This window comes from Onychostoma macrolepis, chromosome 05 (assembly GCF_012432095.1).
Source record: "Onychostoma macrolepis isolate SWU-2019 chromosome 05, ASM1243209v1, whole genome shotgun sequence".
NCBI classification, from domain to species: domain Eukaryota; kingdom Metazoa; phylum Chordata; class Actinopteri; order Cypriniformes; family Cyprinidae; genus Onychostoma; species Onychostoma macrolepis.
In genome coordinates, this window is record NC_081159.1 from 13,624,463 (window position 1) to 13,636,496 (window position 12,034).

Genomic DNA, 12,034 nt, shown 5'->3' on the forward strand with positions numbered 1-12,034 from the left:
CTGCTCCTGAAAATGGCTAAGCGAGAACATACTGCTGTGGTCTTTGAGAACAACATGCTGCAACCATATAAACAATTCACTAAAGAAATCAATGTATAACTGGTATCCTATAGTCATGCCACACGTATAGACATATACAGGCACAAGTGTAAACATGCATCCAAGGTCTTCAGTCTGTGGGGTCGAGAGGTTGCTCAAAACAACATATCACAAAATAGATTTGCTCCTTCTCTTTCTTTCTCTCTCCTTACCGAGGGAACTAATGCATGCTATTGAACTGAATGACATTACATAAACCGTACTTTGTCAATAGCACACATCCTTCAGGTTGTGCTTTATCCTCCATTACCTCTCAAAGGCATTTCCAAATTCAGTCCAGGCTGGTGAAGGTGATCAATGAAACCAGAGGTTAATGAGAGGTCAGGATGAGGGTCGTACTTATATTCAGACAGCAAACAACAGAATGATTATATTTAAGCTAGCTCTAACATTATCGTAATTTATCTTATCTCGATATCATTAGCATACTTAAAAACTTAAAGAGAAATTATATAGAGGGTTAAGGCTGTACTGTTAATGTGCGCGTGTGTGTCTTGTTTTCTTGTTTGGCTCACCTCTGAGCTGTTATCCAGTGATTATCATACAGTAAGGATTGCAGGTATTCTTGTTAAGAGTATAACACAGAGTAAGATGACTTCTTTAAGCCTAACAGCAAATAATCATTGTTCTGAGATGGGTGATCGATCTTGTAGGATTTACATGCACAAGTGAAATTGTCATATTATGATCTGAGGCATTACTTTGTTGGATTTTATGTCCTGAGCACTTCATCTGAGCATTTGTGACCCTCTCTGTGAAAACCCAGCTAAAGTCATTTTTTTGTGATTTACTGTTTTCTACAAAAAAAAAAAAAAAAAAATCATCCTTCATAAGGTAAAGAACATTCTGTGAAAGTTTAACCTTCATATCTTTAATATTGACTGAGTAAGGCCATGTCAAAGATTGAAATTATAGTGAAATTTATGGTTGAAATCCAACTTTGATGCTTGTTATCTCATAATTAGATTTTGATACTTTAGCCTGGATTTCACAGAGAGGGTCACATTTGTTTTAACAAAATAAAACTGAACAATCTAGGTGTAGGTTGGGATGAGCCTATTTTTGTATTTATGCATTTGAAATATGATGATTTGGGTGAAGCATTGCATACAGGAAAACAGCATATCATTGATAATATAATTGCACAGATGTTAGCAAATCAAGAACCATGCTTTCAAAGATGTATGAGATAAAAATGTATGAATTGTGTGAATAAAGTGAAATATTAAATCTGTCTCATGAGGATATATTTATTATGTTTTTACTGATATAATGAATCCGTTGTTTCTGTCGTATAATAACTGATCATAAGGGTGGAAAAAAATCCAATATTCATATACACACATACACACACACACACATACATACATGCATTTGTAAAATGTCCAGCATTTTGGAAATCTTACTTATCCTGAATAATGATTATTATCTACTGCCAAACAATTGGGGATGAAAAGCTTTATACAATGTGCTCATTACTGCTGATGAAGCATAGGCCTTTAAAAATCTGCACACTACAGTTTGTAGCAAAATACTACAATTCTTGCACACTGAAAATGCTTAACTGAATGAATTAATGTTGCTGAAGAATATACCTCCAAAATCTATTTTATTCTCTTGTTATGTAATTCCTTTTGATGAACGTGTTGCATACAATGTTGCATACAAATGCACCTACAAAAGCTGCTATCAATCATCTATCAGTCTATCACTATTAAACACACACAAACACACACGTCTGGTTTGCTGTCCTTGAGGGGACTCTCCATAGGCATAATGCTTTTTCTACTGTACAGACCGTATGTTCTACACCAACCCTACACCTAAACCTACCACTTACAGGAAACTTTCTGCATTTTTTGATTTTCAAAAAACTTCATTCTGTGTGATTTATTAGCTTGTTTACCCGTGGGGACCTCAATTTTAAGTCCCCATGAGTCTGTGTGTATTCAGGTTTAAGTCCCCAACTGAAAAGAAAAACAGGTACACACACACACACACACTTCAGTATCACCATGTTTCATGTAACATATTCGTGATGGTTTTGTAGAGGTTCTTTGACATAGTTAGACTACAAACACTAATTCAGTATTGCATGAAATTTGCTCAAAAAGTGGAGTATAACGTGCTTGGATTTTAAAGAATATGTCAGCATTGTCATTACCAAAGACCACAGTGCAAATGGTGTTCCCCAAATAACTGCAATTGACTGATAAGCTGCGTGATCTGAACTGTGATCTTGGCTATCTGAGAAACACCAAAAAGAAACATGATGGACCAGTTGTAGCAGAAACAACGCCTTATTTGACATGCTTATGATTTATTAAATGGCTTTTAATTCTCAAATACTTAATAATCACCGGCCATTAAGGTGTTATTGAACATTTGAGCAGAATGAAGAGTTAACAATGCCAGCTCTCGCCCATGTTTCCTTGTCTTTGTTTGGTGGTTGTGCTTTGGGTCGTGCTGCTAACACAAGAGGGCGTGTTTGTGTCTGTTATAGCGACGCTCTGCTGCCTGCAAACCTGCTGTCATATTTCTGACACTTGTTTTGTCTTGTCCATCACTGTCAATGGGAGGCTTACAAATTCGTTCAAATACATTTTGCATTTTTTCTTCGCCAATTTAAAAGGCATCTATTGAGATTCGGTTTTTATTTAAAAAAAAAAAAAAAAAAAAAACCTCATCAGAGAGTGTTGGAAAACAGTGCTAATCTCAATGATTTGGGTTGACGTGACAGCACAGAGTTTAACTTCAGTTCCAAAAAATATATATTTTTTTCTCATTATCAGCTAAATTTGCCGTGTCGCTGCAAAAGAGTCAGGAAATCTGAGTCAACTCTGTGCTATGCTCTGCCTGTTTGTTCAACCGATCCATCCCTTACATTGAGATTATATTACCACGTGCCTTGCGCAGTTTAAAACGGCCATTATCTGCAATTATGTGCTGTAATTGCGTTTTAGTTTGAATAGCGACAACCCTGAAATGTGCCATCGATTTCAATCGTGTTATGCACCCCTGTGTGCAACTGCCTAAATAGGGATTTGCGCCTTTCCCTGTAAAAATCTGTACACTGGTCGAGGGCGATTCACTTCACATGCCCATCGGTCCCAACAGAGATTATTTTACCACATTTACTTCACATAAAGCAAGATTTAGCCTATCATAACGACTTGATAGCCTATTAAATATCCTACAACAATTTTCAGTTTGCTCGAGCTAATATTTATAGTATATTATTGAAATAACAGGTAGCCTGTTATAATTGTGTTATTTTAAAACGTTTTAAAATTCCATTCTAGAATATCCTGACTAAAAAGGCCATCAAAATTTAGACCGATTCCTTTTAAATAAACATTAAAGCGTAGATAGGCTATTAAATAAGCAATAATATAGTTTTTTCTTGTTTTTCCCCTTCTGTTTAATCATCATCATTATTATTACTTTTAATTTGAACATATTTCGGATGTAGTCTATTTAATTCGAAGCTGCCGAAATTCGAGGGGAAAAATGTATGAATGAAATAAGAAAAGTAAATGCAACAACTCGTCGGCCTGGGCTCCGAACAGCTGGTCTTCTTTCCATAACCAATCAGCTTCTCATAAAGGTGACGTATGAGTGTCCTACGTCAGACCAATAGAGAGAGAGAAGACCTGAAGCCGACGGAGTTTGAGAGAAGGAGAGAGAGAGAGAGATAGGGACAAGAGTGGCCCATCAATACTGTGACCAAGCACAGGAGCTCAACACACACCCCTAACTCTAATCGCAAGCATCTCGATTCCGGGAAGTCCTGCAACACCTCGAACCCTCGGCCACTTTCCCACCTTCTCAGATCAAAACACGGGCACTAAGGGCCTTCTGTCCGGTTTTAAAGTGGACCTAACACCGCCTTACTTTATTGACATGGGAGACATGGGGGATCCACCAAAAAGTAAGTTATGCTTTAATGTCTATATGTGTCTAATGACACTTACTGCTAATATTGGCGATTCATTTTCAACCATATGCCTGTATGCCGATCATTTTATATGACTTTAGTAGTTTGTCTCGCGTTCTGCAAAAGTTAAAAAGTTCTTAAGAGACCGGAGGGATCGTGACAAGCCGGTGTTATAGGGACTGATACCGCTCTTCCTCTTAAATCACTACAAATAGGGCCCATTCCTGACCATTTAATTTTTGTTAGTTAATTATTAATTAGTAATTATTATTATTATATGATATTGCTATTATTAAAGGCTATTAATAATAGCTAATAATAATAATTAGTCTATGTCGATTCTAATTCTATTCCATTTTTTAGTTGTACACCGTTATTATCAGCATCCAGTATTGTTTTTAAACATGTCAAACATGTGTTTAATATGTTTAATATGTTTAATCCTACACAAAAGTTATAGTAGCTATAAAATTGGGAAATTAGGGCATTGTATAGTGTTATAATTAAATAATAATAATAATAAATATTTACATAATTTGAAACATCCTATGCTTTCTCTTTCAATCAGAAAAGCGTCTAATCTCGTTGTGTGTCGGCTGTGGGAATCAAATCCATGACCAGTATATTCTGCGCGTGTCTCCGGACCTGGAGTGGCACGCGGCGTGTTTGAAATGTGCAGAATGTAACCAGTATCTGGACGAGTCCTGTACGTGTTTTGTGCGAGACGGAAAAACTTACTGTAAACGGGACTACATCAGGTAACGCAGATCAATTAGGTCATGTTTTAGTTTTCGAGTGTGGATGACTGAATGACAGTAACCTCTCATTATTCACTGGTGCGTTACTGCAGCATGCTGTCATTCATGTTTTTTTTTTTTTTTTTTTTTTGTACTGGACAGCACCTATATGCTAATCTCCAGTCTTAAATGAGTCTGCAGCGCAATTACTCGACAATTATTGTGAAGCTTTGTTCATATGTAGCCTATGGCATTGCCGCATGTAGCTGTATGAAATTTCATCGCGATATTTAAATATTTTTTGACAGCAATGTAGCATTATTTTAATAGGACACGTTTTGACAAACACCACTGTGAAAAAATAATATCCATAATACGTTAATATGTCGTTATATAATAATAATAATAATAATAATAATAATAATAATAAAGCTAACGAATTTTGATAATTATAAAGTCGGTTAATTATTTTGTAAATAAATTATATTATGGTTGTCTTTAAATATATTTTATTTTAACATGGCATTTGTTGTTCTTACAATTATGTCCATTTCATTTCGCCATAGATTTAATATTTTTTTATATTATATAGCCTATATATATTATCATTATTATATTATATATATAATGTTTTTATTTAATATTTTTTTTATATTGTTGATATATCGAGTAGCTGTTAAAACTTATTAGCTATGCCATTTATTTATTTATTTTTACTGAAACATTACACATGTACTTTTGGTGTTTCAGGTTATACGGGATCAAATGTGCTAAATGCAACATCGGTTTCAGCAAGAATGACTTTGTGATGAGAGCACGCTCGAAGGTTTATCACATTGAGTGCTTCAGATGTGTGGCGTGTAGTCGGCAGCTCATCCCAGGAGATGAGTTCGCTCTGCGGGAAGACGGGCTCTTCTGCAGGGCCGACCATGACGTGGTGGAGCGGGCAACAATGGGTGCTGGTGACCCATTAAGCCCATTACATCCGGCGAGACCTTTACAAATGGCAGGTAGGCATAGCATTCTACCACAATTTACAAAGCTCTGTTTGCACAAGGACTCGGGGATTATTTGTCTTGGGGGATTTCAAAAGACACAAAGCTCCTCTAAACATTTATTTATTTATTATTATTATTTATTTTATTTTATTTCATTTTTTATTCAAGATAAAAAAAATAGAGCTTTATGGTGACATCATACATTATAAGACTGAGACTTATGATGAATAAATGTTGTGTGATAACAAAGCGTGAATGTTATTAACAAGCAAGCTAACCAGTTTGTGGTGCTTTGACAGCATAACTCGTTTTTCCCCCCGTTTGTCTGTTATTGAATTCAGCTATTCATGCATGAAATAGATATTCTCTGCTGATTAGAGGCCAACCACGCGACAATGTCAGCTTGTACATGTACTTAAGAAAGAAATGAGATCCTTTCATAAATAAATACAAAGAAAATGCCATTTTGAATGTTTATATATTATAGAATTCGAAATACGCGATTACGATTACGGTACCATCATTTCACAGATTTTTTTTCCCAATGTATTTTAATTAAATTAAAATGTCACATTGAAGTACGTGTTGATAGTCTACATTTAAAGGCCCTTTCAATAAAATAAGCTTCGAGTGTTCTACGCTCCCAAATCTCCCAAAGTGCTATTCTGCATTTACATTAATGTGTCTTATTTTCTTATAAAATAATAAACTCAATAATAATAATAATAATAATAATAATAATAAACCATTACAAAATCAGTTGTTAATGCAGATTTATTAATAACCAGCTGCTTTTAAGTAATGTCATGGGCAGCACACCACGCGCACCTTATTATTTAAAATTCAGAGGTATGCACAGATTGCTTTAATTAAGTGTCGTAAACCTTTCTGGGTCATACTCGCCCTCCAAATTTACTGCATCCAGCAGGAACATATAATTGCCAGAAAAAGGATTGCAACCATGGCTGCATTTCAAGTTTATTAAAAGGATAGGCTACTCTCTTTGCCATAATACAGAATTAAGAATTTCATCTGTGAAGCAGCAGATTTCCATGGAAAGAAATATCTAAAGATAATATTTTTACGCATATGGAGAGATTTCCTCTCGACCCCGGTTTCGTAAGCAGACCATCAGACCTATTCACAGTGTATGGGAAAACTAACACTCCGTTTTCATAAGTTATTGTTTTTAATGTATTATTTTTTATAATTGCTGTTATTATTATTTAATAGGCCTATTATTATTTTCCATAAGTGGGCTACCTCCACCTTAGACGGGCCTCGGCTACCTCCGACTTGTCCAATTAAATTACGTGACAGTTTGAACACTGAATATAATCGTAATCTTCACGCATTCCGAGCATTATATAAGATCTCTTTGCATTTAACAGTTTTTTTTGTTGTTGTTTTTTTTTTTTCTTTCTGTTTCGTTTTTCTTGCAGCAGAGCCCATTTCGGCACGCCAGCCTGCGCTTCGACCTCATGTGCACAAGCAACCTGAGAAAACAACCCGCGTCCGGACAGTCCTCAACGAAAAACAGCTCCATACCTTGAGGACTTGTTACAATGCCAACCCTCGACCCGACGCCCTCATGAAAGAGCAGCTCGTTGAGATGACGGGTCTCAGCCCGAGAGTCATCAGGGTTTGGTTTCAAAACAAGCGCTGCAAGGACAAAAAGAGGAGCATACTTATGAAACAACTCCAGCAGCAGCAACCCAACGACAAAACGGTAAGACTATTGGCGCTTCAGTCGATAAACCCCCCAAAATAAAAAAGTTAAAATAAAACACATTCAACTACGTAGTTCTTTTATTTTTAAAGAAGAGCCAGTCATAAGCTTTACGCGTGTGCTGTTTGATGGGCTACTGTAAATAGCTATCTTAAAGCATGTAGACGCATTGCCAATATGTTAAAGCATGTTTATTTTCCAAAAAATAAAGTTTGTATGTATATTCAGAACTTTAAAAAATATTATCTTATCTTAAAATAACCATGGCGATTTCAGTTATGGTCTCATTTAGAACATCCAACTGCTTGGATCGTAAGACTTGAGATGGGACTTTTCTGTAATGCGGCCTGTAAACTCTATTTTTGACTGCAAATAAATTATTCGTGGTCATCTGCAGAACATCCAGGGGATGACAGGGACTCCAATGGTGGCGACCAGTCCAGAGAGACACGACGGTGGTTTGCAGGCAAACCAAGTGGAGGTGCAGAGTTACCAGCCGCCTTGGAAAGTCCTGAGTGACTTCGCACTGCAGAGTGACATCGACCAGCCTGCTTTCCAGCAACTGGTGAGTGCGCACAACTGTGCGTAAAGGACATAGTACCAGCAACCACCGCATTAAAACCACCTCTAATACTATTATTAATAATTATATAATTAATAATAACAATTATAAACAGTAATAGCATACGTTTTGCATGTTTCAGGTGAATTTTTCTGAAGGAGGACCAGGCTCGAACTCCACGGGGAGCGAGGTCGCCTCAATGTCCTCGCAACTGCCAGACACACCAAACAGCATGGTAGCGAGTCCTATAGAGGCCTAAACGAGTGGATTATCATCTGCACCTGAAGTTTGGAAAAGGACGTGTCCGGGAACCAATCTCAGAGAGAGGCTCGTGAAGTTTCTTCCATCCCTATTTCATTTAGGGCCGCTCCTGAATAAAAACCCATCCTCCAACTGCACGAGGCCTCTATATCGAAACAACCCTTGGTTGTATTTATACACTGTGATGACAATCATGGGATTTAAAAACACTCCAACCGAGCAGGTCCAACGAGTGTTGCGAAAAGACCATTTAAAGTTGCAAACTCCTGCGAAAGTGGACCCAGCCGGCGCACATATTCACACACCGAACCTGACATGATGATTGCAGTGCTCCGCGACCGAGTGGACCTGGTCGGCGACACTTTTGCCAAATAACCCTCCACGTTTTTTTCCACTTTTCTGACAAATCATTGGACCTCTACGGATATAAGTCGCAAGAGAACTTAATCTAATATACATTCATATAGCCTACTTTTGTGCGCAACGTGAGTAGCCTATATTGAAACCATGACTGTTTATTCTGTTTCTATAAAAGATCGAAATGGACTAGTTATCTGAAAGAGGGTATGGCAGCCGAGGTCTACTGCGATTACAGTTTTGTTATATCATATGGTCTCTTTTCAAACATCAAGCCCAAGTACTAAAGCATTGCAACAAGGTATACCTCTATTTTGCCACAAGCTGTGTGGGAATTTCATGTGTTCGTGTCCGTCCAAGAACTTTTTTCTTTCCCAAAGATGTGTATAGGTTTAAGTTAAGTTAATATGACTGATTAGCTCTGGAGGTTTCGTTTTGTTCATGTATTACAAAATATTTTATTATTTATTGTCGAAAGACATGCCACTTTTGTGTACTTTTACTTGCTGAAGAAGTAAAAAGGAGGAAAAGAATATTGTCGACTCCGAATGATCTATCATAATTGACGTGTCCTGTCGTTTGATCAAAGACTGATGTAAGAACAACGCCATATGTAGACTTATCTTCAGGAATATTTGATCAATAAAAATTTGACGTGTACTGTAAGTAAACGGTCGGACACGTGGGGCTTTCTTAAATGTTACCGTTTTTGTAGCTTATATGTTTCTCGAGTGATAATTTGAGGATTGGTGATTGCAATATATCACGCAAAAATAAGGAGATTAGGCAAGAGACAACAAATCCGTTCTCGTTTGATCAAATACTGTGGTTAACGGCACTGCAGGCCAAAGCAAAATTAAAGGGACAGTTCACCCAAAAACGGCAATTTAACATATCACCCAAAAACATATTTTGGCTACTTTTTATATATAAGAAAGTATTAACATGTATTGAAAGACCACTGTGTGACTGAGAAAGAGGAGAAAATCAAGAATTTCAAAAATTAACTTTAGCTGACACCAGTGACACACTGAGCTGCAGTGAGCTTGCTAAAGTACAAACGGTTAAATAACAGAATTACACCTCAATATCGAACACTCCAGACTTTTAGGAAATCATGGCAGGTGCTGGTACCATGACCTTGACTATTCCTCTTTACATGACCGATCACTATGGGCATTATTCTTCTCAACTTTCATGCTTCCTTTGTACAAAGTTGTTGCAAATTGAGATAATTTAGATCCTCATCATGAATATGGTAGACCTATTCAATATTATACATTACCTTATTTAGAATTAGAAATCTTTGATTATTGTATACTCTACCTACCACATAAAAAAATGATTTGCTTAATGATAAAAACACAGTAAAGAGGGGCAGGAAAAGTATAGCTATTTTTGCATTTTCTATTTACATTCAAATTAAAAGTAAATTAAGGCAAACTGAATTGAGAACAAAATGTACAAGACTATGACAACATGTCAACATCAGATTAGGAATTACTGAAGATGTAGCAATATAGTTTACCAGCCACAAGATGATAGTACTTATAGGACACAATTGAACCGCAAAGCTTTACTACTTGGTTAATGTCTAAAGTTTTTAATATTACATCACTTTACAAAAGTTGTTCGTCATGTAAGCAATCAAACTGTTTTTATTGTACTAGGGGTTCCACTCACTAAAATTGATGTAGATTTAATACATATCAACAAATAATTTTGTCTGCTTCTCAATTTAAAACAAGAAAGGTTATTTGTACATTATGCAAGTAGCCTTTTAATTGTAATTGACTTGTTAACTGGTTTTCAAAAAATATATTGACACTTCTCTTTCACACACACACATTGATATTTGTGGTTTACAAGGACTCTCCATAGGCGTAATGGTTTTTATTCTGTACAAACTGTATGTGCTATTGCCCTACACCAACCCTACACCTAACCCTACCCCTTATAGGAAACTTTGTGCATTTTTAGATTTTCAAAAAAACACCATTTAGTATGTTTTTTTAAGCCTTTTGAATTACAGGGACATAGGCAGTGTCTTCATAAACCACCTTCAAATTGTAATACCTCTGTCATACTCATGTCATTAAACAAATTTGTGTCCCTGTAAACCACAAATACCAACCCTCACGCACACACACACACACACACACACACACACACACATGCACATGCACACACACAGAGAATCTGGTCAGCTATTCTTGTAGGGACTCTAGGCATAATGGTTTTTATACTGTACAAACCGTATTTTCTATCGCCCTACATCAACCCTACACCTAAACCTAACCCTTACAGGAAACTGTGCATTTTTACTTTCTCCAAAAAAACAAAAACAAAACAACAACAACAACAACAACAAAAAAAAACTCATTCTGTATGATTTATAAGCTTTTGTACCCATGGGGACCTCAATTTAGGTCCCCACTGTGACACGAGTCCCCCATGAGTCTGTGTGTATTCAGGTTTAAGTCCCCACCAGGATATATAAACCTGTAAACACACAGACAGATTTCTAATGTATTATTTTGATTATTTACTCAATATTATTTCATGTTACTGTTGTTGCCAATAAATGTATAGTCTTTCTTTTACAGCACAACAACTATGACAGCCAGGTCCATTCAGCTGGAACTGTGGCTCACTGCACATTTGGATTCGTTGAGTCACATGTTGGTGAGTCAGAAGAGCTGTGAATTTGACCATGACTGAAGAACAACACTTGCAAGCTAATATGAAATAGTAATATTTAGCAAAAACAAAACAAGAACCCAAACTTGTAATGCTTCACTTTTAGGTCATTTGTTGAGCAATGCATTTAGTGGCATCAAACTTCTATGAAGTAGGGATCCCCTGTTTAAAATGTCAGCTCTTTTCTCTAGTCCTCTACAGCCAGAAGAAGACCGTTGGGTAGCACAAAGCCTCCTGATAGAATAGTTCCCAAAGCTGGTTGAGCCTCCCGGACTGCATTCAGCTTTGCTGACTTACTGGAACAAAAGCAGCACTGTACCTGGAGGAGGCTCCATGGAACAATCACAGTCTCCTGGATGAGACCCGATTGCATTGTGAACCAGGCAAGCAATCCCTCCCCAAGGTCCAAAGCCTGACCACAGAGTCACAACACCAGGGAGGCTGGTGAGCTCAACCCACAATTGTTCAGCGGTGGCAACCAATGGCAGATGGTTGACGGAACTTTACTGTGCATCTGTAATGTTATGAGAATATTACTGTATATTTAAAAGAATGAGACATGTAACATTAAAGAGAACCAAAAATGAAAATCCATTCACTCACCCTTATGTCGTTCCAAACCTGTATGACTTTCTTTCTTTTCCGACGCACAAA

At 36.9% G+C, this 12,034-nt stretch overlaps 1 protein-coding gene across 2 annotated transcripts; it reads left to right on the forward strand.

The window, feature by feature from the left end:
- Nucleotides 1-3,757: 3,757 nt before the first annotated feature.
- Nucleotides 3,758-11,398, forward strand: isl1a (ISL LIM homeobox 1a). Of its 2 annotated transcripts, XR_009271411.1 has the most exons (7): nt 3,758-4,030; nt 4,605-4,794; nt 5,524-5,783; nt 7,214-7,500; nt 7,898-8,065; nt 8,205-8,981; nt 11,287-11,398. XR_009271411.1 is itself a non-coding variant. In XM_058776713.1 (6 exons), the coding sequence occupies exons 1-6, from the start codon at nt 4,003-4,005 to the stop codon at nt 8,319-8,321; spliced, it is 1,050 nt and encodes a 349-aa protein (XP_058632696.1). In that variant the 5' UTR covers nt 3,758-4,002; the 3' UTR covers nt 8,322-9,306. The 2 variants fall into 2 exon arrangements, 1 of the variants encoding a protein (XP_058632696.1); XM_058776713.1 differs by lacking the exon at nt 11,287-11,398 and having other exon boundaries at nt 8,205-9,306.
- The last annotated feature ends 636 nt before the right edge of the window (nt 11,399-12,034 follow it).

Bases quoted from the DNA above. Each gene is read 5' to 3' on its own strand.
- isl1a (XM_058776713.1), top strand. From the start codon at position 4,003: ATGGGAGACATGGGGGATCCACCAAAAA. The intron at 4,795-5,523 runs GTAACGCAGATC...TTGGTGTTTCAG, and splicing joins TGTAAACGGGACTACATCAG to GTTATACGGGATCAAATGTG. The intron at 5,784-7,213 runs GTAGGCATAGCA...TTTTTCTTGCAG, and splicing joins GAGACCTTTACAAATGGCAG to CAGAGCCCATTTCGGCACGC.